We start from the raw sequence: 27,818 nt of genomic DNA, 5'->3' as shown, positions 1-27,818 counted from the left end.
CCCTGTTTCAAATGTTAATTGTTCTAGCCCTGTGTTTACTGGTTACTGTGATTAGATAAGTGGCTCATGTTAATTATGCTGATTGCTTCCTTGTGATAATTATCTCTCTATATGCGGTGCCGAACCGGCTAGATACTGAGTAGTTCAAAGAAATATCTTTATTTCAAAGGAGCTGTATTGAAGACCCCCCACTGTGTGAGGGGGGCGGAGATTTGTCATTGTAACAGTTGTAACCACATATAAGCTCTGGTTTCTTACGATTAAAACTCTGTGTTGTTCAAGCAGTAAGCTGGTCTCATGTGTGGCTTTCTGGGCGATTCCAGGGATATCCCTCTTCGTGGAATATTGGGGTGATTTTCGTTATGGGAAGAAGGGAACGTTGACGGGTATATCATACCGATACCATCACAAATTGGTTGGCAGCGGTGGGATTTTTCCCTTCTATTCCCCTTCACACCCGGATTCCAAGCAGACACTGGAAGAACTACTGGAAGTTCGTGGAAGGATTGCTAGCAACAAAACCAAGCGGGTCATCATAGCAGAATCAATGGAGATAGACCAGGAGGACGGGATTGCAGCAACGCCAGCAGTACAAGAGATGGAGACACCAGTGATTCAGGAGGAGTCACCAACCAACAAGCTAATGAGAGAGAAGCTAGCGTGGTTCGGCCCGAACCCAACGCCGGATGTGGTGCTGAAAGTGATGGACCTGTTAGCGGAGGAGGCCAAACAAATAAGAGACGCAGAGCTACAGAAGGCTAAACAAATAAGAGACGCAGAGCTACAGGAGGCTAAAGAAATAAGGGACGCAGAACTACAGAAGGATAAACAAATAAGGGACGCAGAGCTACAGTTAAAACTGGCAGCAGTCCAACAAGCAGCCGCACATTCTCCGAACAGTGAGTACAGCACAGCAGACGCAAGGAAGATTCCGTTTAGCGCTTTTGATGAAAAGGACTGTGAGATTGATAACTACCTGGCGGATTTTGAGCGACAATGTAACCTGCACCGAATAGCTAGAAGAGAGTGGGTTGCAATATTGTCAGGCAAACTGTCAGGCAAAGCTTCTGATGCTTTCCGGACCGTGCCAGATCAGGATATCCATAGCTACGCCAGGGTTAAAGAAGCGCTCCTGGCTCGTTATGCAGTAACCCCAGAGTCCCACCGACAGAAGTTCAGGGACTCACGCAAAACCACAAAAGACTCTTACGCAGAATGGGCATGCCAGCTGTCCCTGTCGGCCTCTAACTGGGTTAACAGCAGCCAGGCCACCACCGCAGAGGACATTTTGCAACTAATGCTCCTGGAGCAATTTTACAATCACATCCAGACGGATGTCAAAGATTGGGTGAGAGATCGCAGGCCCATGACTCTACCAGAGGCCGCGAAGTTGGCGGATGAATATGCGGATACTCGCAAGACAAACCAGGTCACACCACGGGTACAACCTCCACAACCAACGGCGCCCTCACACCCACCAGCCGCTAGATACCAACCGCCTAACAGACCGATGACATCTAGCCCTCGCTACCCACGCCAGGAGGACAACGAACAACGCTGCTTCCGGTGCAAACAGTTGGGTCACTTCAAGCAGAATTGCCCCATGAATGACAACACCAGGTCAAATTGGTCTCAACCTGGGTACCGCCCACCAGCAGCAGCCCATTGTGTAGACTCGGCTTGGGATCCCCAGGAGCTGGGTCAGGAAGAACCATTGGGCACCCCTTACGAAGCCCTCATGGTACAATCTGTTATTACGGACAACAGGGAACACCATTGTCAGCTGGTCATGGGCGACAGCCATGAGCCGGAGGGGCCTTGGAGGGAGCTGGGCAGAAAGAGGCACCGCCAGCTACCCTCCAAGAAGAAGAGGTCCTGGAAGTCATATAACCAGCGGACCTGGGAGGAGAAGAAGCGACTGGAGGAGATGGAATCGCAGCGGGCGCCCCAGATGCGGGCCGAGATGTTCGCCAAGGGCCCACCGGTGGCCCCTTACACCACCACCCAGTTCCTGATGATGAAGGACCACGTGGAGAGCCTGCAGGACATGAGCAAGCAGGATCTGATCCGTGAGTACATAGAGCTGGAGGAGTGCATAAGCCGCATGGAGGAGGAGAACAACCACCTGAGGTCACAGCGGGCTGACCCCCCCAGGCTCCATGAACTGGAGATGGAGCTGGAGAAGCTCAAAGAGGAGAACTGGCGGCTGCGGAGGGAGCAGGGGGTGGCTGACCTTATGGGGCTCTGAGTCCCCTCTCCCCCCCCCCCCCCGGACTCTGAGCACCAGTGCTACAGCATTTCAACAAATATAACTTTTTCTTTTTTTTTATGAATCTCCTGTGACTGTCACTTCAGAGCCATAACCTGCCCCTCCCATAGCGGGACACCTAGATGGCGGCACACAGACCCATTCGCCGTCTTCACACTGACTTCTGGTGACTTTGCAGATCACACAAAGACTTGGGGACTGACCGGCGTGTGATCTGACGACCCGGTGGCATACCTGAGTCGGGAGCAGTTGTCAAGGGAGGTCAGTCATGCCAAACGGAGTTAACCTCGGACTAAAAGCTCTGAACCCGTCAACCCTACTGGACCAGGAAAGGTCCAACCGGCTTTTCCGGAGCAGGGAGAAGAAGGGGGGCCATTGTGATGGACTTTTTACCTATATGCTTCAGTTTAATCCTCCCTGCTTGTTTAAGGCTGTTAATTGCATTTACTCTTCTGCAGCTAGCCCTGTTTCAAATGTTAATTGTTCTAGCCCTGTGTTTACTGGTTACTGTGATTAGATAAGTGGCTCATGTTAATTATGCTGATTGCTTCCTTGTGATAATTATCTCTCTATATGCGGTGCCGAACCGGCTAGATACTGAGTAGTTCAAAGAAATATCTTTATTTCAAAGGAGCTGTATTGAAGACCCCCCACTGTGTGAGGGGGGGCGGAGATTTGTCATTGTAACAGTTGTAACCACATATAAGCTCTGGTTTCTTACGATTAAAACTCTGTGTTGTTCAAGCAGTAAGCTGGTCTCATGTGTGGCTTTCTGGGCGATTCCAGGGATATCCCTCTTCGTGGAATATTGGGGTGATTTTCGTTATGGGAAGAAGGGAACGTTGACGGGGATATCATACCGATACCGTCACATAATGCATTTTAAATGCATTTTTGGCTGAGAAAATGACAATGGCCCCAAAAATGTGTCAAATTTGTCCGAACTGTCCGCATTATGTCGCAGTCACGAAAAAAATTGCTGATCGCCGCCATTAGTAGTAAAAAAAATAAATAATAAAAATGCAATAAAACTATCCCCTATTTTGTAAACGCTATAAAATTTTGCGCAAACCAACCGATAAACGCTTATTGCAATTTTTTTTAACCAAAAATAGGTAGAAGAATACGTATCGGCCTAAACTGAGGAAACATTTTTTATATATATATTTTTGGGGGATATTTATTATAGCAAAAAGTAAAAAATATTGCATTTTCGCTCTATTTTTGTTTATAGCGCAAAAGCGCAGAGGTGATCAAATACCACCAAAAGAAAGCTCTGTTTGTGGGGGGGGGGGGGACGCCAATTTTGTTAGGAAGCCACGTCGCAGGACCGCGCAAGAGTTAAAGCGACGCAGTGCCGAATCGCAAAAACTATCCGGGTCCTTTAGCTGCCTAAAGGTCTGGGTCTTAAGTGGTTAAAGCATTTCCTCACACCTACCCAACTCTTTTGCACAGTACTATATGTGTGCACACAGTGGGAATAGGAAACAATCACCCACCTTTAACCACTTCTTGACCAAGCCTATTTTTGACACTTGTTTACAACTTAAAATCAGTGTTTGCTGAAAAACTATTAGATCCCCCAAAACATATCTAATTTTTTTAGCAAAGACTCTGGAGAATAAAAAGGTGGTCGTTGCAATATTTTATGTGACACGGTATTTGTGCAACAGTCATTTAAACTCTTCCCATCCCGGCCATAGTAATATGACAGCCGCAAGGTGGCTCTGCCATCCCGGGCGGCCGTCATATGACGTCCTCAGCCTACCTGGTCGCTAGCGCTGCGTCACTCGGGAGCCGATGCACGTGCCTGGTGGCCGTGATGTCCGCCAGGCGCCCGCGATTGCTCATCACAGAGCAGGGACATAACACCCAGATCCACGACCTGTAAGGGGAGGAGATTGATTGTGTGTTCCTTGTATATAGGAACACTGATTGGTCACCTTCCCCAGTCAGTCCCCTCCCCCCGCAGTTAGAATCACCTCCCTAGGTAACACATTTACAACTTGATCGCCCCCTAGTGTTAACTCCTTTCCAGCCAGTGACAATTACACAGTAATAAGTACACATTTATAGCACAATTCGCTGTATAATTGTCAATGGTTTCAAAATAGTGTTAAAATGTCCGATCTGTCAACCGCAATATCACAGTTCTGACAAAAATCGCAGATTGCCGCCATTACTAGTAAAAGAAAAAAAAAATGCCATAAATCCAACCCCTATTTTGTAGATGCTATAACTTTTGCACAAACCAATCAATATACGCTTATTATAATTTTTATGTTACAAAAAATATGTAGAAGAATACATATTGGCCTAAAATGAGGAAGACCTTTTTTTATTTTAAATTGGGATATTTATTATAGCAAAAAGTAAAAAATTGTGTTTTTTTCTAAATTGTCAGTCTTTTATTGTTTATAGAGCAAAAAATAGGATTTTTGTACTCACCGTAAAATCTTTTTCTTTTTAGTCCATGGACGGACACAGCTTCCTTATACTCTTGACTGTAGGGTTATGTTCCGTCTATTAGGAGAGGACTAGGCAGGCATGTTAATGGTTAAAACATGTTAACTTTTGCAAAGCTGAAACAGTCCCGCCCAGGGGGCGGTCCCTCTGGTCATAACCCCTCACACTGCTCCGAGCAGCTCAGTTCGTCAAAAAAGCAGTACAAACTCAAAAAAAGAAGGGGGTGGGTGCTGTGTCCAGCCATGGACTTCAGAGAAAGGGATATTACGGGGAGTACAAATCCATTTCTCTGAGTTCATGGACGAACACAGCAGCAATTGACCATAGGGTTATCTACTTTTCTTTTAGGAGATGACTAGGCAGAAAAAACAGCACTTCAAGTGTTAAAACACTTCTCACTATAGCACCTCCCAGGGGGCGGGTCCCCCGGGTACATCGCTCTCTCTGCCTCATGCAGCACCAGTTCATAACAAGCAGTACAAACAGAGGGGAGGGTGCTGTGTCCGTCCATGAACTCAGAGAAATGGATTTTACGGTGAGTACAAAAATCCTATTTTCTCTTTCGTTCATGGACAGAACTTGACCTTAGGGACGGCCCCAAGCAGTGTCAAAAAAGTTTGAGGGGTGGGAAAAACACAGCAAACCAAACTTTACCCAAAACAAACCAAAGTTCCTCATCTGAGGAACTTCTACCTTAAACAGCCGCCTGTAAAACCTTGCGGCCAAAGGAGGCATCCAAAGATGCACTCACATCCACCTTGTAAAACTTTGAGAAGGTGTGGACTGACGACCAGGTCGCTGCCTTACACACCTGTAAAACAGACGTTTGATGGTGGAAAGCCCAAGAGGCACCAATCGCCCTGGTCGAATGCGCCGTAACCTGAAAGGGAGGCGCCCGCCCCTTTAGGGCATAGGCCTGGAGCACGACCTGTCTGATCCACCTAAAAATGGTGGCCGACGAGACCGCCAGACATTTCTTAGGACCAGTCACCGACACGAACAGTGAATCCGACCTCTGAAACGGAGCCGTAGCAGAAAAGCACACCCGTAGGGCTTGAACCACGTCCAAGCAATGCAACATGGCCTCCTTCGGGTTCTTCGGCCGAGGACATAAGGATGGAAGAACAATGTCCTCATTAATGTGAAAAGCCGAAACAACCTTTTGAAGGAATGACAGCTGCGGCCGCAGCACCACCTTGTCCTCGTGGATGACCAAATAAGGAGCCTTGCAAGACTAGGCCGCCAGTTCAGAAACCCGTCTGACCAAAGTAATTGCCACCAGAAAAAACACCTTCTGGGACAGAGTCAACAAGGGAATCTTTCGAATGTCCTCAAACGGAGACTCTTGAAGCACCGAGAGGACCAAGTTCAAGTCCCATGGAAGCAGTGGAGGACGCACAGGAGGGGCCACATGCCGAACCCCCTGTACAAAACGTACGCACCAGGGAGTGCGCCGCCAAAGGTCGCTGAAAGTAAACAGCCAAGGCCGAAATCTGACCCTTAACCGTACTTTAGGCGAGAGCCTGATCCACGCTACGTTGTAAGAACAGCAGAATCCGGGACATCACGTATGTACGGGGTGCCAGCTCATCTCCTCACACATGGAGATGTAGGCCTTCCACGTACGATGGTAAATCTTCCGTGAAGTAGACTTCCATGCAAGTAGCATGGTAGAAATCACCGAGTCCGACAGACCTCGGTCCTTCAGCACCTGGCTCTCAACAGCCACGCCGTTAAAGCCAGCGACTGTAAAGCAGGGTGAAAAATAGGACCCTGCGACAGAAGATCTTCTCTCAGGGGTAGACGCCAAGGAACGTCTGCCACCAGATGTACCAGGGACGGCGCGGCCAATCCGAGGCGACCAGGATTGTTGGTATCCCCTCGGCTTGTTGGTTATCGCCCAATTATTGGGATATTTTATCACTTATATACAAAAAATACTGGGATAATACATGTATAATATTTATCCCTAGTATGTACCTCTGTGTGGGCTTTGCACCCCATTCATTATATGGCACTCACTTGTATGGTTTGAAATGTCAGCGATGTCCATATATTTTAATATTTTTATATGATGCCATTCATATGGTATATTTTAATAGTTTTAGTCGAATTTAGTGTAATATTATATGATTAAATTGTATTATCTATTGTATTATCGATTGTTTCTAAATAAGCCAGCGAATTGTTGTTATTTGCTGACTATTTGTTAAAGTTGTATTTGTTTTGCTTGAGACCGGGACTGAGGCTGTTATTGGTCTATTCTCCGCCACTCAATTAGATTTCCGCCTATAAATACGTGTTCCCAGCGTGACCATTTACGCTTCCTGATGACGTAATTCCCATACAAAACGTACGTCGAGGCGCACTGTGGTTACGCAGACATACGCACCTTCCGGTCGAGCTGGTTGTCGGCTGTGGAACGCAAGCCGGCTCACACGGCGAAAGAGACCGATCCTCCTGTAGGAGGGGATTTCACCACCACAGTTAAAAAGCGCACAAATGCCGAATGAAGGGGGCAGCAGGGGCGGAGGAACAATTTTGCTTTTAATGCAGCATACATAAGGTCGAGATTTCAACGGAGGCTTGCCCGTGAAAAAGTCTGACCGTGTGTACGTGGCATAATTTTTTTGCAGGAGATGCCCCCATGCTTCGGCATATATATATATTTTAGGCTAAGGTTGCGTTCATTTTTTTTATTTTTTACTATGTTTTATTTTGGCATTTGCTTTGCAGGTATGATATGGTAAGGTCTTACTGTTATACTGTAATGTTACTTTTTTTAATGTTGTTAACCATCATTTGCTTAGCAGGTACGCCATTCAGTTGCAGCACGTGGAAAAGTTTCACCATGTGTATGCGGCATAACTTTTTTTTCGGGAGGATGCCCCCATGCTTTGGCAAATATAAATGGTGCATGTATGTACTTCTATTCATTAGAAGTGGGTGGATGAAGGGAGGTATTCTAATGGTGGGCCTACCCACCGATCAATCTCTTTTGTTCAGCCAACAGGCTGCATGAAAAAAAGATTACAATATATGCCCAACAAGGACCAGCAACGTACTGGTATGTTGCTGGACTTTGAATGGTTATAACACAATGATACCTGCGGGTTTAGGTATCATTTTTTTCAGCCAGCGTTCGGCTTTAATGTAAAAGCAATCCTAGCGGCATTCGCACTATGCCGGCGTAACAGGGACGCCGAGGCCAATCTGGGGCAATTAGAATCACCGTAATCCCCTCGGTCGATAATGCCCCCCAGGAGCTACCAACGCATCCGCTCAGGGATCCTTGGGCCTGGCCACAAGCCTCAAAACCTTCTGATTGAGTCAAGAGGCCAGGAGATCCACATCTGGCGTATTCCATCTCAGGCCCGGGCGTATGAAAAAAAACCGCTTCTGAGCAAAAAAGGAAGGTCCTGGACTACGGCGAGGCTCCTTACCCTTTCTGGATTGTGGGAGCAACGTACTCTTACCTCCAATAACATTTTTTTAAAATGACATATTGCAAAGCTCCAAAGAGCCTCTCTCCCTGGAAGGGCAAATCCACCATCCATTTTAGCCAAATCAGGCGCCGTAGCACCACAGCAGATACAGAGGCTCTAGAAAGCAAGGGGGCCGTATCTAAGGGCGCATCGCAGACATGCTTAAGGCCTGTTGCTTTTCCAACTCACGGTGCAACATTTTTACCCATTCAGTAAGTGACTGGGACACCAGGGCCTTGGCCAACACTGGCCGCAATGTTGAACCCACCACCGTAAACATGGACCGGGCAACCACCTCGGCCCTCCTATCAATAGGGTCCTTAAAGGCAGGGGTCCCCTCCACCAGAATCGCGGTTACCTTATTTAACCTTGATACCGGGGGGTCCACAATTGAGGAAAATGTCAATTTTTTCAGGAGATTCTCCTCAAATGGGGTAATGCACCGCCATACGTTATGGGACCGACATTTCTGTAGATGCCCTCGCTGTATCCTCCATTTTTAAGGTATCTCGCACCACTGTGATAAGTGCTACTACAATCGATTTTTCTTGCACTGACTCAGAGATATCCTCACTGTTCGGATGGTCCTGGTCCGCATCCCTTGACACATCAGAACAGGGGTCGGTTGCCACAGCAAGGCCGAGTCTGAATCAGAGCTTTCCCCATAAAATGGTGGTGGGGGAGGGGGCGTTTAACCCCCCTTGTGCCTACATGCCGCTTCCACCCTGGCAACAAAGGACCACCGACAAAGCGTCTATAGGCACCGCAGGTGCAGGGGAGCAGGTTGCCACTGCAGGTATGTCTGGGGACCGGCCAGTTACACAAAAGGTCTACCCTCCTAGCTGCCACTGACTGAGGGGCCCCCTGCCGGACTCACCACCCTGGAGCAGGAACTGGGCTGCGCTGTTCGCTCTCCCTCATAAGGTCTTCTGTTCAATTCGTGCTGAGGACTACAGGAAGCTAGCCGCCACCACGCTGACCCTCCACATGGTGGCCCCCACAATGTGCACACCAGACCACACAACAACTAAAATAGGGACCAGAACAGCCGACCCCCAACACCCAGCACAGCCCCCCTGCCGGACATGGATCCCCCTCGGAAGACCCTTGGCCAGTCACACAGCGGCTTAAGTATGGGGAGGAGGAAAAAGACAGGGAGAGATAAGGAGAATGAGAGCCCCCCAATTCGACCTCCCAGGTAATGCCTAGCTGCTCGATCCTGCAGAGACAGGTAGAACCATACTTACCCCTCCTGTGGGGACTGCTGGATGCATTCCGGACAGACCCATCACCCGAGCGGTACAGGGTCGCTGTTGGTCATGGCACACTGTGACACGGACAGCAGTAGCCCGGTCATATGTGTGCGCCGGAGCATACAGCTCGCCGGCCAACCCTGGATTGGCCGGGGTATGTTGTGGCCGACCCAGCGCGTAGCTAGAGCCTGCTCACGCTCGATGGTCGAGCTGGGGAGACTACCAGTATCTATATTATCCAGCCTGTCACCCAGCCCGGCTGTTGATAGTAGATCACAGAAATCAAAAATCCAGAAAAAATTAAAAAATCTCCAGGACCAATGGTCCCCACTGGGAACCAGGTGCTTCTGCACTAGAACAAAAATCTCTCCTGTGCTCTGGTGTTTCGCTAGACACGGACAGTGTAGTCCAGTCTTAAAGGCAAGGTCTATAGTCTTACAGCCCTCCTCAAAACAATGGGTGTTCATATGGCTAAAAAGAAAAAGAAAGGAGGGCGCACCGACCTAGTGCATTACTGTATATCTAAATGTTTATCAAAATTAAATTAAAATAAAAGCAATGGTCCTACTCACAAAACGATCATAGGTATACGTTTTTGTGACAAACTATCTATCTTGGCCCCTATAGGTAGGACTTGACGAGAGAATCGGACGTCCCTTAAATGGCTGATGCGTTTCTGGGGCGCACCCGTTTCTTCAGAGCCTAGGTGGTCCGTGGTGCCTCTCTCGTGTGCTCCCAAACATATACGTTACACACATGTGCACAGAAGATCCGGGCTCAGGTGACCATCGAGCAGCTAGCCCCGTCTTCGAACACTGCTTGTCCAACCCATGGGGATGGGACTCTCACTTTCCCACCCCCATGGGTGGTAGCGAACTGTCAAACCATAATGGCTAAGCCAGGGACATAACAGCGTCTCCCCTGTTCTTACATTGGCAAATGAAGTAGTGAGAAAACACCAGCAAGTGAACATAAGCTACTTCATACACATCCCAAGTGCAAAGTGGGGGGGGGGGGAGAAGGGGAGGGAGGAAAAGGAGGGCAGGCTGGTGCAGATAAAATAAAAGGCAATAAATCATTACCTATATGCATTACTCCTCACAGGGCGATGTGGGCGACAGTGGGCTAGTGACAGGTTGACTATTCCAGTTAGTGAACATGTCTCTCCCCGTGTGTCCATTGGAACGCATACGATCTCACAACCAGGAAGTGCGGCTACCTCCTGCGTTTCAACCAGCACTTTCGGATGGGTCAGGAGTCATTTCCACCACTGCACGCACACTCTAGGTGTGCAGCGCATAGGGGGTGTATTTCCATTCCACCCGTCACTTCCGGTCCACATATGGACATTACTACTAGTCATCCTCAATTGTTGCTGCTGCATGCACGCTGCTCCCTCTAGTGGCCAAGAACGGGAGGGGAGCCCAAATTACAAATGTAGGCACTCTAATGCTCACCATAACGCTGGGTTCCCTCAACACAAATGACAGGTGTAGAGACTCTGATGGTCACCATAACACTGGCTGGGTACCCCTCAACACATGGTCGCACACACAGGGCCACAGGATACGCACAGTGGGTGGAACCCCCCCTGGGGTGGATATCAATTAACAAATCTATACTATCCAGAAATAAATTAACGCCGATGACCGATAAGCCCTAATGCAAATTATTAAAAACAAATTGTTAAAAGCAGATATATACCTAATTAGTGTGATACAACATATAGGCTATTGGTACATAAAGTCCCTATACATACATGTTCTAAATAGACACACAGAAATAGATGGAAATATATATATAAAAAAAAAACACATTGATAAAACCATTAGTATATATATATATATATATATATATATATATATATATATATACACATACATACACACACACACACATATATACATACACACACACACACACACACACACACACACACACATATATATATATATATATATATATATATATATATATATATATATATATATATATATATATATATATATAAAAATAAATATGTATAGCAAGGGTGTGAATACAAAAAAAAAAATAAATAAAAGGCAATAACATTTCTAAAGAAGAGGGGTTAATTATTGCACCAACCCACTGTGCGCCAGGCCCATGGGTTATGATCGCGCCCCGACAGACAGACAGACACACTAATAGATACTAGATTGGTAGGCAAAAGGCGCCTCAGGTGAATCACCAGAGGCGCAAATGCCATCTGTTTAGAAGTAGAGGCCCAAAACTCCATGGGCCTGCAAGAACACCATTTTCCACCTATAATACTTGGATCGTGTATGACATTGTTACCGAAAATCCCCCCATTACAATAAACATTAACCCAATAGACCAATATTAACTCCCTACCTAGTCCCTAAACCTTAGTTCAGCTTCTAAACCTACACTATTCTAATCTCATAGAAGGTGGAAGCCACCTGGTAGCGCCATCTAAGAGAACACCACCCAAAGGCTGGATCTAGCTGCTAAGGGAAAGGCCCATACTGCTTAAGGACATGGCCCATTCACTCATACCAAGTATGATGGCACACTACATGGAGGGAGGGGGACCAAGCCCCATGTCTCTAATGTCCCTATTCACCCCGCTATGATTACACTATATTGTGTAGCTCTATTTCCTCATTCAAACCTTTTGGGGTCATAGTCCTCAAGGTGAAAATCCAGAAGGCCTTTCTCTTACATAGAATCTGGTACTTCTTGCCACTATCCAGGTCACTTGATATGGCTTCTATACCAAACACTTTGAGACCATCTGTGCTACTATCATGGACCTCCTTAACTTCAATACAGGGCTTTAATACCCACCTCCATACCGGGCCTATTCTGGCACTTCTCTCCTACATGTACAAATCATTCTTTTGCTAGAAAATTACTCAGAACCCCCAAACATTATATATGTTTTTTTAGAAGACACCCTAGGGAATAAAATGGCGGTCATTGCAACTTTTTATCTTGCACGGTATTTGCGCAATCATTTTTCAAATGCCTTTTTTGGGGGAAAGAATGGGTTCATGAATTAAAACACAACAGAACAGTAACGTTAGCCCAAATTTTTTGTAAAATATGAAAGATGATGTTACGCCGAGTAAATAGATACCCAACATGTCATGCTTTAAAATTGCGCACACTCATGGAATGGCGCCAAACTTTGTTACTTAAAAATCTCTATAGGCGACGCTTTAAAATTTTTACAGGTTACCAGTTTAGAGTTACAGAGGAGGTCTAGTTCTAGAATTGTTGCACACGCTCTAACGCACGTGGCGACACCTCGCATGTGTGGTTTGAACGACGTTTACATACGTGGGCGGGACTTTCGTGTGCGTTCGGGGACAGGGGCTTTTTAATTTTTATTTTACTAATTCATTTAATTTTTACACTTTTCTTTACATATTTTTTTTCTATCGCTTTCATTCCTATTATAAGGAATGTAAACATCCCTTGTAATAGGGATAGTGTGTGACAGGTCCTCTTTAAGGAGAGATGCGGGGTAATAAGACCCCACATTTCTCCTCCAGGCTGGAAAAAACGAGATTGTGAAAAAAAATTCACAGATCTCATTCTTACTAGGTGCAATTGCGGTTTGTTTACTTACGGGTACCCGGGCGTGACATCATTACATCGCGCCCGGGCCTCCGACGGTCATAGAGATGACTAGTGACCATCTGGTCACCAGTCATCTCTATGCTTCCCATCCGGCGCACGGCGATCATCTCTCTGGGCCTCCAATGGCACGGGAGAGCCCAGAGAAGCACTGGTTAGCGGCTGGAGGGGGGTTGTCCCCTCCCGCCATCTATAACGATCAAGCGGCGGATCAAGCCGCTATGATCGTTCTTATGGTGCGCAGGATCGCCGCCGGAACAAAATTATATCTGAATGATGCCTCTAGGTGCAGGCATCAGTCAGATATCACCGCACAAAGTACAGGACGTCATATGACGTCCACCCGGGATAAGAGATCCCCTTTGTGAATGTCATATGACGGTGTGTGGTATTGAAGTGGTTAAAGTGTCTAGGCACTGAACATTTGTCCTTTTCCATCAGGATGCTGCTTCTGTGTTCGTTCATCCTAGTTCTCATTTGCTGAGATGTGCGACCAACGTACATGTACACCATCTACACTAGGCAGAAAAAACTGAGCTGCTGGATGCAGTGTGAGGGGTTATAGCCAGTAGGACTGCCCCCTGGGCGGTACTGTGCAGTTTTGCTGTTTTTACATATTCTGCCTAGTCCTCTCCTGAAGGTGGCTATATAACCCTAAGGTGAAGATTTAAAGTGCTGTGTCCGTCAATGAACAAAAGAGAAATTCATTTTTCTTTTCTTTCTTCATTTTCAAAAACAAATGAGAGCTCACAAATACTTACCATGCATCTCAGCAAATAGCTTGGGGTGTCTACTTTCCAAAATGGGGTCATTTGGGGGGGTTTGTGCCATCTTGGCATTTTATGGCCTTCAAGATTGTGATAGGCAGTGAGGAGTGAAATCAAAAATTGACGCCCTAAGAAATTCTGAAGGCGGTGATTGGGGCTTCCAAAAAGTCCCACACATGTGGTACCCCCGGTACTCGGGAGAAGCAGCAGAATGTATTTTGGGGTATAATTCGACATATAACCATGGCATGTGTGAGAAATATATCATTTAGTGACAACTTTTTGAAAGATTTTTTTTTCCTTGATATTTTTCAATCACTTGGGACAATTTTTTTTTTATATTCAATGGGTTCAACATGCCTCTCAGCAATATCCTTGGGGTGTCAACTTTCCAAAATGGGATCATTGGGGGGGTTGTACTGCCCTGCCATATTAGCACCTCAAGAAAATAGATTAGGCAGTCAAACTAAAAGCTGCGTAAATTCCAGAAAATGTACCCTAGTTTGTAGACGCTATAACTTTTGCGCAAACAAATAAACATGCACTTTTGACATTTTTTTTACCAAACACATGTGGCTGAATACATTTTGGCCTAAATGTACGATTAAAATTTAGTTTATTGGATTTTTCTTATAACAAAAAGTAGAAAATATAATTTTTTTTATTTAATTTTCTGTTTATATCGCAAAAAAAATTTAAATCACAGAGGTGCTTAAATACCATCAAAAGAAAGCTCTATTTGTGGGATAAAAGAATGCAAATTTTGTTTGGGTACAACATTGCATGACCGTGCAATTACTACTTAAAACAGAGCAGTGCCAAATTGTAAAGAGTGATCTGGCCATTCAGCATCCTAGTCCTCCGGGGGTGAAGTGGTTAATTGGTAAAAATAAACTAACACTATTGCACAGTAATATATATATATATATATATATATATATATATATATATATATATATATATACACACACATACATACATATATATACACACACACACACACACATTTTACATTGCATTTCTGTTTTAACCACTTAACCCCTGGACCATATTGCGATTCAGCACTGCGTCGCTTTAACCGACAATTGCGCGGTCGTGCGACGTGACTCCCAAACAAAATTGGCGTCCTTTTTTCCCCCACAAATAGAGCTTTCTTTTGGTGGTATTTGATGACCTCTGTGGTTTTTATTTTTTGCGCTATAAACAAAAATAGAGCGACAATTTTGAAAAAAATTCAATATTTTTTAATTTTTGCTATATTAAATATCCCCAAAAAACATATATATATATATAAAAAAAAAAAATCCTCAGTTTCCTCCATTCACAACAGGTTCTCTCCCCTCAGAGATCATAGGGACTATGGACAGCAGTATGTACGGAATGAGTATGAGCAATCACCATACCCACATAGTCAATATGACTCTAATGTTCATGGTGGACAGGGTTTTCGCGAGGACCATCCCTTGCGCAGAAAAGGTCCAAACCAAAGAGAGAGTGCAAAGGACGACGAAGAATACAGAGGAGAAATGAGAAGGAGGGTATAAGAGGCCAGGGTGTCTTTAATTTGAGTACCACCATACTGACTGCAGCTGAACAGTCTGTATTGGACAAGGGCCTCAAATTCGCCCCACCCAAGAAATGTAATAAATTTGGTACATTTATTGACATTCAGAAATATATAAGAAAAATTAATATACAGCGGTACATGATTTCCAACACTCACAAAGTTGATAACCGTGCTGCCACTTCTGGTACAGTGCATTCTGGATTATCAAATCCATCGCTCTTTAACCCGCCAGTACCAGTGGCTCCTGCTGTAAAAATATTTAAAGGGTCACTAAAGGAATTTTTTTTTTTTTTAGCTAAATAGCTTCCTTTACCTTACTGCAGTCCTAGTTTCATGTCCTCATTGTTCGTTTTTGCTTTGATGTTGCTGTAAATCCTCTCTGTTCTGGACACTTCCTGGTTGTCTGTTTCCTGATCACCACAGTACTGGGAGATTTCTCCCTGTGGTGACTAATCAAGGAGGTGCGATTACTGTGTGTAAAACCAAACTGGATTGGTGCTGAGGAGTTTTAGACAAAGTATCACTGCCCTCTATTGGCTCTCTGTACATCAGAGAACCAGCAAAAACTAAACTAAACTGCAGGCACATTATATGATTGGTTTTTATCTATTTTTAATCATTTTTAACCACTTAAAGACCTTAGGTGTTTTTCAGATTTGGTGTTTGCAAGACTAAAACAGTTTTTTCTGCTAGAAAATTACTTAAAACCCCCAAACATTATATATGTATTTTTTCTAACACCCTAGAGAATAAAATGGCGGTCATCGCAATACTTTTTGTCACACCGTGTTTGCGCAGCGGTCTTACAAGCGCACTTTTTTTGGAAAAAATTCACTTTTTTGAATAAAAAAATAAGACAACAATAAATTTGGCCCAATTTTTTTATATATTGTGAAAGATAATATTACGCCGAGTAAAATGATACCCAACATGTCACGTTGTAAAATTGCGCCCGCTCGTGGCATGGCGTCAAACTTTTACCCTTAAAAATCTAGATAGGCGACGTTTAAAAAATTCTATAAGTTGCATTTTTTTAGCTACAGAGTAGCTCTAGGGCTATAATTATTGCTCTCTCTCTAACGATCGCGGCGATACCTCACTTGTGTGATTTGAACACCGTTTTTATATGCGGGCGCTACTCGCATATGCGTTCGCTTCTGCGCGCGAGCTCGTCGGGACGGGGCGCTTTAAAAATTTTTTTTTTTTGTTTTCTTATTTAATTTTATTGATTTTATTATTTGTTACACTAAAATATAAAAAAAAAAAAATGATTACTTTTATTCCTATTACAAGGAATGTAAACATCCCTTGTAATAGAAAAAAGCATGACAGGTCCTCTTAAATATGAGATCTGTGGTCAAAAAAACCTCAGATCTCATATTTAGGCTTAAATGCAAGAAGAAAAAAAAGAAAAAGAAAAATTGTCTCTTTAAGAGGCTGGGCGGGACTGACGTTTTGACGTCACTTCTGCCCAGCAGAGCTATGAGGACGGGTGGGGGCCATCTTGCCCTCACTCAAGTCCTCACTCTCCAGGCGGCAGCATCGGATCTCCTCTGCCGCTACCGACGGCTCCGGTAAGCGGCAGAGGGCGCGGAAAAGCGGCAGGGCTCTCTCCCGCCACCGATAACGGCGATCTCGCGGCGAATCCGCCACGGAGACCGCCGTTATCGTTTACACGGCCGCCCGCTGAAAACATGGATATCTCAGTTGTGGCAGCAGCTGCTGCCGTTACTGAGATATCCATGTTTAAAAAGAGGACGTACATTTACAATACGCGGGTCGGGAAGTGGTTAAAAGGAATCAGTGAACTATTATGTCTCTATACCCTGTAAACAGTCATTTCAGCTAAAACATTTTTTTCCTTTAGTGACCCTTTAAGGAGTTAGTTCTTAAGGATTTGTCACAATTAGTAGAAAAGCGTTCTTTCCGCCAGCCTTTGTCCAATACGGGACTCAGATCCCTGTGTGAAAACAAGGATTTGGTCATACGCCCGGCGGATAAAGGAGGATGTAGTGTCATTTTAGAAAAAGTACAATACGAAACCGAGATGCACCACATTCTCAACTAGCCGGGCACATATGTGGAAATTCCCAACAATCTCACCTTTGTGTATAAAAAACAACTTCAAACCCTGGTCAATAAGGGTTTTGATCTTAAAATTCTCAACAAAAAGGAGAGTGCATATTTAGTTCCCAAAATCCCCACTATTTATTTTTTACCCAAAATAAACAATCATCCCACTCACCCCCCTGGACGGCCTATCGTGAGTGGCATAGACTGTCACTTCACGTATAGGCCGTTACATAGACCACTATCTACAACCCCTTGTCAGACAGACACCTTCTTACTTGAAGGACACAGGTGACACCATCCGCTTACTCGAAGGCCTTGATGTACAGGATGGTTACATCATGGCCAAAGCGGATGTAGCCTCGCTGTACACATGTATACCTCATCAATTGGGGGTCAAGGCAGTCCAACACTTTTTGGCAAGGGAGCAATCTCTTGCTTCATTCCAATGTGAATTTCTCATTGATTTGCTTGAGATTGCAACTAAAAGAAATTATTTTTGGTTCAACCAGCGCTTCTACGTGCAACAACGCGAGGTGGCGATGGGAGCCAAGTTCGCACCCAGCCTCGCGAACCTTTTTATGGCCAAGTGGGAGGAGGATGTCGTATATGAACAAAATGTTCCATCTCTGGTGATATGGGCCAGATATATAGACGACATCCTCCTCCTTTGGAAGGGCAGCCCTGAACCCTTGGGGTCATTTTTTGACTCCTTAAATTCAAATGACAGAGGTATATCTCTGACATATGAATCCAGTACTAGCAAGATTCACTTTCTTGATTTAGAAATAGCAATAGTAATTGGTAAATTTAATTTTAAAACATATTTCAAACCCACAGACCGCAATGGACTCATCCCCATGGGGAGCTGTCATCATCCATCCTGGCTCCGTTAGTTTCCACGCAGCCAATTTCTTAGGCTGCGTAGGAACTGTACCGATACTCGTACATACCTAGCCCAGGCTGAGATTTTAAAGTTGCGATTTGTTGACAAAGGTTATTCCATCTCAGATGTCGAACTAGAACTTCAAAATGTTCTGTCGTTAGACAGAAGATCTTTGATATCTGTCAAACCTAAACGCGTCGCAGATGAGAGCTTTAAGTTTGCCATGCTGACCTCGTATTCTACTCAATATAAGCAGGTCAGGAACATCATGAATAAGCATTGGAGTATCCTTGGGAGTGACAACATCTTGGGTCCCTTACGACCGGAACAAGCTAAAGTGATTTTTAAAGGGGTGCCTTCGCTACAGAGCAGAATTGCTCCGAATATCATTAATCCACCTGTTCGGAATTCATTTTTTCATGACATGGTGGGGTTTTTTCCATGTAGGAAGTGCCAAGTATGTCAACACAATGCGTTGGGTAAACGTAAGATCACCCAATTTTCGTCTACTGTCACGAAAAAACAGTACACTATTAAACTTTTTTGTACATGCGAGACTGAGTATATTGTTTACCTAATTACTTGCCCTTGTGGCATGCAATATGTTGGGCGTACTATTCGCACCTTTTCGATCAGGGTAGGTGAGCACATCTCCTTGATCAAAAGTGGTGACACTAAACACTCTGGGCCAGATTCACAAAAGAGATACGCCGGCGTATCTCTGAGATACGATTGTCGTATCTATGCGCCTGATTCATAGAATCAGGTTACGCATAGATAGCCCTAAGATCCGACAGGTGTAAGTGACTTACACCGTCGGATCTTAGGCTGCAATTCTAGGCCGGCCGCTAGGTGGCGATTCCATTGTGGTCGGCGTAGAATATGCAAATGACTAGTTACGCCGATTCACGAACGTCCGCTTTGCCTGTCGCTGTAAATTTACGTTGTTTCCGTAGAGATACGCTGCGTAAAACTAAAGCTGCCCTCTAGGTGGTCTAGCCAATGTTAAGTATGGCCGTCGTTCCCGCGTCAAAATTTAAAATTTAACGTCGTTTGCGTAAGTCGTCCGTGAATGGCGCTGGACGCCATTTACGTCGAAACCAATGCTGTCCTTGCGACGTCATTTAGCGCAATGCACGTCGGGAAATGTTAGGGACGGAGCAAGTGCAGTACGTTCGGCGCGGGAACGCGCCTAATTTAAATGGTCCCCGCCTTATTTGAATTAGGCGGGCTTGCGCCGGGCGTATTTACGCTACGCCGCCGCAAGTTTACAGGCAAGTGCTTTGTGAATTAAGTACTTACGCTGAAAACTTGCGGCGGTGTAACGTAAATGTAATACGTTACGGCGCCGCAGCGTAGGGCGATTCTACGTGAATCTGTCCCTCTGTTCCCAGGCATTTTAGACAATACCACCATAGAGATCCTAAAGGTACACAATTTGTCATCATTGATAGGTTCGTTTCTCCGTGGAGAGGTGGAGCGATGACCAGGGGAGTCTCTCGTGTAGAGACTTACTGGATCTATGAGCTTCAGTCCCATTCTCCGTTAGGCATGAATGTCGAGTGGGACATTAATGCCTTCATCAATAAGTCATAATATAATTTTTCCCTTCATATAACGAATACATTAATAATTTTTCTTTCTTATCTTTGGGTAACCATATGGCACTGTTTTCTGATGTTGTTATTGTATTCCTTCGTTTTTTTGAACATTTTGATCCAAGGTGGCATTCGTGAGAATCCAATATATATTGACATGTGGCGTATAAATAACACTACTATTATACAATTGATTGTTTGGTGAGTTACCTTCCCAATTCGATTCCATCTCGGAACAATCCCATTATAATATACTTTCAAAGTTAATGAAAAGTGTTTTTTTCATTTAAATATATGTGGAACGGGTACTTTAAAAAACACACCTCTATTGAAGATTTTATACATCTATATACATTTTTATAGATGTATATAGATTTTATAGATGTATAATCAATACGTCACCTCGTAGCTATACGAGGTGACGTATAGCTTCGTGATCTCGCCCAGCAGAGCCGACCTGCCGCCGTATAACTGCGGCAGGTGGTCGGCAAGCAGTTAAACAGAGTGGGTTGTTTTACAAGGGAAATACTTTAAAGTGGTCGTACCCTAGGTTTCTATGTTCTACAATACCCGATTGATCCTGCCTGTTCTTGTCTTCCCCTGCGTGTACTGACCATGTTTATCATAGCTGCTAATCCCTGACAGCGTGGTCAGTTTATGTGCCTCCGACATCCTGCTGTGTATTCAGCGTCTTTGCATCTCCCCCTCCCTCTCTCTCTGTAATTTCCGCAGTCTATGTGTGAGAGGCGATCTCCCCGCCCCTCCTGTTTTAAGTGTCCTGCTGCAGCTGCTCCTCTCTTTTGGAAAACAACTGAGTGGTTGTAAAATCACATCTATTACATTTTTGTATTCCGTTTCAGGAACATATTAAAGCGGTAGTTCACCCCCCCCCCCCCCCCCCGACACATTTTACCATCGAGACAGGCATTGTAGCGCGAGCTACAGTATGCCTGTCCCGATTTTTTTAACCCCGTACTCACCTTGTAGTCGTCCATCGTAGATTCCGGCTCCCGCGGGGAATGGGCGTGCCTATGGAGAGGGAGGATGATTGACGGCCGGCCCTGGCACGTCACTCTCCCCGAAGACAGCCGGAGTAGGTCTCGGCTCTTCACGGCGCCTGCGCACAGGCTATGCGCACGCGTCGTGAAGACCGAGCCTATTTCGGCTATTTCCGGAGAAGCGTGACGCGCCAGAGCCGGCCGTCAATCATCCTCCGTCTCCATAGGCACGCCCATTCCCCGGAATCTTCGATGGACGACTACAAGGTGAGTACGGCGGTAAAAAATTTGTGACAGGCATACTGTAGCTCGCGCTACAATGCCTGATTTTAAGGTAAGATAAAAACAATTTTTTTTTTCCCGTCGATAGGGTGAACCCCCGCTTTAAGCACAGTGTGTGTGTAGTTTTTTTTTTAATTATAATGCTAAATACCTTATTTGCCCAGGGCTGCTATGTGGTCAGAGTCCTCACTCTGCTAGCTTGCATACGTCAGAATGGAATATCAGCCCCTCCCACTGTTAGAAGGTGAGCAGAGGAAAAGTGACTACACAGCAGAGCTGGACAAATAAGTTATTTAGCCTTATAATTAAACACACACACACGCACAGTATTTAATATGGTCCTAAAACAGAGAGAATAAAAAAATATAATAGATGTGACTTTACAACCACCTTAAATGTAAGTTGTACATATAACTACTAGCCAAGTACCAGGCGGTAACCCATTATTTTAAATGGGAAGGAGCGGTGAAGGAGCAGTATACATACCGCTCCTCTCACCGCTCCAAAGATGCTGCTTGCAGGAGATTTTTTTCTCTCCTGCCAGCGCATCGCCTCAGGGCTTTCACATTGAGAAGGCTGAGCAGGAGTTTTTCAGGCGGTATAGCAGCGCTATTTTTAGCACTGTAACGCCTGAAAAACTCCTCAGTGTGAAAGGGGTCTAACAGAGAGAGAGGTCCAGCACCAGCTGCAAATCAAGCTCAGATGCAGGCACAGGTAGGCAAAAATAAGAATCATGTCCGCCTGGAGTGCTGTTGTTTAACTGTCCGATCAGCAGCTTGAAGGCACAATTATATCTAGCTATGCTGCAGCAATGGCAACAGTGCCCGTTTCACAAAACTAGTTGCACAAAATTACACATTTTTTGGCAGGTAAAACAGCTCTAACATGCGTATTTCTAAAGTGTATTTAGCTGCTTGTCTGGAGTTCGGTCTTTTATTTAAAGGGGTTGTAAAGGTAAAACATTTTTTCCCTAAATAGCTTCCTTTACCTTAGTGCAGTCCTCCTTCACTTAACTCATCCTTCGATTTTGCTTTAAATTGTCCTTATTTCTTCTGAGAAATCCTCACTTCCTGTTCTTCTGTCTGTAACTAATCACAGTAATGCGACACTTTCTCCCTTGTGTGGAGAAAGCCTCTTGAGGGGGCGAGCAGGAGTGTCAGGACGCCCACTAACACAGAGCTCCTTTTTCTATCTGCAAAGTAGATGGCATCCTGACACTCCTGCTCGCCCCCTCAAGAGGCTTTCTCCACACCAGGGAGAAAGTCGCATTACTGTGTGGAGTTAGACAGAAGAACAGGAAGTGAGGATTTCTCAGAAGAAAAAAGGACATTTAAAAGCAAAATGGAAGGATGAGGTAAGTGAAGGAGTACTACACTATAGTAAAGGAAGCTATTTAGGGAAAAAATATTTTACCTTTACAACCCCTTTAAGAATGATCGTTGCCTATGAAACATCTTTACCAGGATATGATTAATCGTAAACATGTTTATACACTGCATGAAACTATGGCATAAAAATGAAGAAACATCTACCTTATGTATGTCAGAGTCTATTTCGAGACCCCATTTCTGTAGCTCATTTTGTGCTTCCTCCCTGCTTTGTATTCTATGTATCAGCTTCCCAAGGGAGATGTAGTGCTCTTTGGGACTCAGATGGATTTGCTGGGTAACGTCCTGAAGTGAAAAATAGAAAAAAGGGAAAAATAAGGTTTTGTACTCGCCATAAAATTCCTTTGGGAATCCATTGAAAGACACAAAAAATATTTTAGGCAAAACAATTAAAATGATAAAATCACACTTACAAAAATTGATATATGCTATTATGAAATCAACTAACAATGCTGGAGAAATGTGTTGGGCGGGGCCTCACACGTGACGTGGACTCCTATGCAATTAAATCCCTTTGCTGAGTAAATGGTTCTAGGTAAGAGGACAGTGCAGTTTCCACGACTGTGGGTAACTTGGCTGCTTAGTAGCAAGGCCTTTGTTGATCTCTGTCTGAGATCTAGCAATCTGGTAAAGAGTTAATAAACTCTTCATGGTGAAGAAGCTTCTGAGGCACATTTTTTTTGTTTTGGCTCTCTAGTGGTGTGACTTGCTTTGAATCTTCACACAGGGATTGCAGCGTGTGTATAAAGGACACTTGGAACTGTACTTGAATTTTCTTTGGACATTCATAATTTGGACACATGCACCTTATGTTTTTTATGCACTATTGATTTAGTATAAGAACATTCATAAGAATTTGACATCATTATATATTGAATATTACTGAGTCAGAAGGGACAGCACATTTTAACAAGTTGCCGAACGAGTGACGCATATATACTGCGTCACAATGGCACTGGTGGGTGAAATCCCGTACGGCTACGTCCTACCCGTTTTCAGCCACCAGAGGGCGTGCGCCCGCTGCTCGTGGGGGGACATAATGTGCATGGCTGGCGGGCACGATTGCCGCCGGCCATGCGTGATCACGTGCACGATCGACAGCACAGGGATTTGTGTGTGTAAACACGGAGGTGGAAATATTCTGCTTTGAGGCTGTTTTTCTGCTGAGGTGACAGGACAATTTCACCGCCTCAAAAGGGACAATGGACGGGGCTATGTACCGTCAAATCTTGGGAGAAAACCACCTGTCCTTAGCAAGGGCATTGCAAATGGGTCATGAATGGGTATTCCAGAATGACAATAACACAAAACTCACGGCCAAGACAACAAAGGAGTGGCTCAAAAAGAAGCACATTAAGGTCCTGGAGTGGCCTAGCCAATCTCTAGACCTTGATCCCATAGAAAATATGTGGAGGGAGCTGAAGGTTCGCCTTGCCAAACGTCAGCCTCAAAACATTAATGACTTGGGAGAGGATCTGCAAAGAGGAGTGGGACAAAATCCCTCCTGAGATGTGTGCAAACCTGGCCTCTAATTGCCAACAAGGGTTTTGCCATCAAGTACTTAGTCGTGTTTTGCTAAGGGGTCAAATACTTATTTCACTCATTAAAATGAAAATGTATAACTTTTTGACATGCATTTTTTTAGAATGTTTTTGTTATTCTGTCTCACACTGTTTAAATAAACCTACCATTAAAATTATAGACTCATCATTTATTTGTCAGTGGGCAAATTTACAAAATCAGCAGGCGATCAAATGCTTTTTTACCTCACTGTAGATACGCTTCCACCACAGAAGCCACAAGGAACTGAAACTCTAGATAGTAACCCTGGGGAACCACCACCTGCATTTGAATTTCTGAGATGTTAGCTGTAAAAGTGTCCATTAAAGGATTAAACACCACATCCCAATGGAATGTTAGGATGCACCTTCATGTTGAGATAGGATTGCCTTAGGACTTGGCAGACATTGAACCCCAGATCTTGTAAGAGGTATGAGAGCTGAGCTCAGGGGAGCTCAGGGAAGGGAGCAGAAGTAAGGAAGATCTATGCACTGGCCACCAGCAGCATGCTTGGAAATGAGATCAAGAGTAGATCCAAAGACATCTTGTTCCTCAAATGTCATGTGGATCAGTCACTTCTTGATTCCACAATCAACCACTAAACCCCACCCCCAATGGGTACAAACCTAATAAGAACTTGGAAGAAGCAAAAAGCTTGTCAAGGTGTCTCTGATCTCCACAGAAAAGTGGTTGGAACAGCGGACCCAGGACTGGAAACGGCACTGCTAGAAGCAATCCTCCAGCTACAGAGTGGTGTATATGCATAAGAAGTGAAATTATCTTTTTTTATTTTGAGTAATAGCAGTGGAATGTGATTCGTTAGGGTCAAGCTTATCAGTCAATGATTGGTGTCACAATGAGACCGTCTTCACAGCTAACGACTCAGAAGATGTCAGGACAGGTGAGAAGCAAGCCACAGAAACTATAAGAAAATAGTTTGCAAATAACTGGGTGATTTGGGGCATAAAGTCTTGAATGGCCTGAAAAACAGAAGAGGAACTAGAAACACTAATTGGTGTTTAACTACTAGCCGACCAGCCGCCGTCATTCTACGGCGGCAGGTCGGCTCTCCTGGGCGAGAGCCCGTAGTATAACGTCGGCTCTTAGAGCGGCCACTAGGGGCGGCGCGCGCCCCCCACTCCCGTGCGTGTGCCCGGCGGGCGCGATCGCCGCCGGGCACCCGCGATTGCTCGTTACAGAGCGGGGAACGGGAGCTGTGTGTGTAAACACACAGCTCTCGGTCCTGTCAGGGGGGGAATGCTGATCTTCTGTTCATACAATGTGAGGCCACCCCCCCCACAGTAAGAACACACCCAGGGACATACTTAACCCCTTCCCCGCCCCCTAGTGTTAACCCCTTCACTGCCAGTGGCATTTTTATAGTAATCCAATGCATTTTTATAGCACTGATCGCTATAAAAATGCCAATGGTCATAAAAATGTGTCAAAAGTGTCCGAAGTGTCCGCCATGTCGCAGTACCGAAAAAAAAATAGCTGATCGCCGCCATTACTAGTAAAAAAAATATATCAATAAAAATGACATAAAAATACCCCCTATTTTGTAAATGCTATAACTTTTGCGCAAACCAATCAATAAACGCTTATTGCGAAAAAAAAATTACGAAAAATACGTAGAAGAATACGTATTGGCCTAAACTGAGGAAAAAAAATGTTTTTTTTATATATTTTTGGGGGATATTACAGCAAAAAGTAAAAAATATTTTTTTTCAAAATTGTCGCTCTATTTTTGTTTATAGCGCAAAAAATAAAAACCGCAAAGGTGATCAAATACCACCGAAAGAAAGCTCTATTTGTGGGAAAAAAAGGACGCCAATTTTGTTTGGGAGCCACGTCGCACGACCGCGCAATTGTCAGTTAAAGCGACGCAGTCCCAAAACGCAAAAAGTGCTCTGGATAGATTCTAGGATCAGAGGGAAACAAGATTCTAGGCTGCATACATTGGTATATTGTTGAGCAAAATATTTGAGAGGATCAAAGAGCACCGCAGTGTTTATGGTGCAGCCAGGAAAGGATCTTGAGAGAAAAACTCCATATAAAGGAGGTAAGCTTCACTCAGTACAGAGAAAATATCCATCACCTAGGGAAACTAAAAAAAAGACTTGCTGGATATGGAAGTTCTATAGGGAATGTCTTATTTTTTGCCCCGCTGTACAAAATCACCTGATGGTAGCTGCATATATAACTCGCGGGAGTTCACCCTTAAAAAAAAAAATTTAAGATTAGATTCATGCTCATTTTGTCTAGGGGAATCGGGTGTATTTTTTAAAAACAAAGCAGTACTTACTGTTTTAGAGAGCGATCTTCTCCGCCGCTTCCGGGTATGGTCTTCGGGACTGGGCGTTCCCTCTTGATTGACAGTCTTCCGACGGTCGCATCTATCGCGTCACGAGTAGCTGAACGAAGCCGAACGTCGGTGCGGCGCTATATTGCGCCTGCGCACCGACGTTCGGCTACTTTCGGAAAGCCACCCGAATCTTTTGGAGGGGTTGGCAGGTGATGAACCCATCCTCTTCTAAGTCTGAGCTTAAAGAGGCTCTCAGGAGAAAGTCGTTCAGGTATCCCACAATAGCGATTCCGCGCTGCCTAAGCAGGGCCAGAATCGGAGCGAGCACCATTGTGAAAACTCGTGGTGCCAAAGCCAGGCCGAAGGGGAGGGCCACAAACTGAAAATGGTCCTCTTCGACCGCAAAACCTCTGGTGTTTCGCGTGTATGGGAATATGCAGGTACGTGTCCTGAGTACCCAAGGATGCCATAAAGTCCCCCTGATGGAGAGCCGCCACTACAGAGCGAACAATTCCAACCTGAATCTTTGCACTTTGACAAAAAAGAGTTAAGGGCCTTGAAGTCCAGGATTGGACGGACCCCCTCCTTTTTTGGGGACTACAAATTGGAGTAAAAACCCCTGAAACCGTTCCCTTAAAGCAGGGGTCTCAAACTCAAATTACCTGAGGGCTACAAGACAAGTTTTCATATGCCATGGGGGGCCGCATGCAAACTTTCAAACTTCAAAAACAGTACTGGTGTCAGCGAACACATTATTAACCTCTTGACCACTGGGCACTTAAACCCCCTTCCTAACCAGACCAATTTTCAGCTTTCGGTGCTCTCACAATTTGAATGACAATTACTCAGTCATACAACATTGTGCCCATCTGAAATTTTTGTCCTTTTTTCCCCACAAATAGAGCTTTCTTTTGGTGGTATTTGATCGCCTCTGGGTTTTTTATTTTTTGCCCTAAAAAAGAAAAAACACTGACAATTCTGTAAAAAAAAAAAAAAAATCTTGTTTCTGTCATATTAGCGGGTATTGCGGAGTATGGGGGGGTTATTGCAGTGTATGGGGGGGTTATTGCAGTGTATGGGGGGGTTATTGCAGAGTATGGGGGGGTTATTGCAGCGTATGGGGGGCTATTGCAGAGTATGGGGGGGCTATTGCAGAGTATGGGGGGTATGGGGGTATTGCAGAGTATGGGGGGTTATTTCAGAGTATTGATTTAATTGCAGAGTATTGCGCAGGGAAGGATGGCTGGATCTGTGACTGCATTTGTCACAGATCCAGCCACAGCAGCTGCTGCTGCTTCCG

The 27,818-nt window shown here is 44.8% G+C and overlaps 1 protein-coding gene across 1 annotated transcript in view; it reads right to left on the bottom strand.

The window, feature by feature from the left end:
• Nucleotides 1-27,818, bottom strand: part of PIWIL2 (piwi like RNA-mediated gene silencing 2) — a 426,915-nt gene that overhangs the window by 117,055 nt on the left and 282,042 nt on the right. The window contains 1 exon segment of the mRNA XM_040346159.1: nucleotides 22,798-22,938. Within this exon segment, the coding sequence (XP_040202093.1) occupies nucleotides 22,798-22,938 (141 nt within the window).

This window comes from Rana temporaria, chromosome 3 (assembly GCF_905171775.1).
Source record: "Rana temporaria chromosome 3, aRanTem1.1, whole genome shotgun sequence".
NCBI classification, from domain to species: Eukaryota; Metazoa; Chordata; class Amphibia; order Anura; family Ranidae; genus Rana; species Rana temporaria.
Note: the sequence above shows the minus strand (reverse complement) of the source record. Positions and strands in the feature narration are given on the sequence as shown.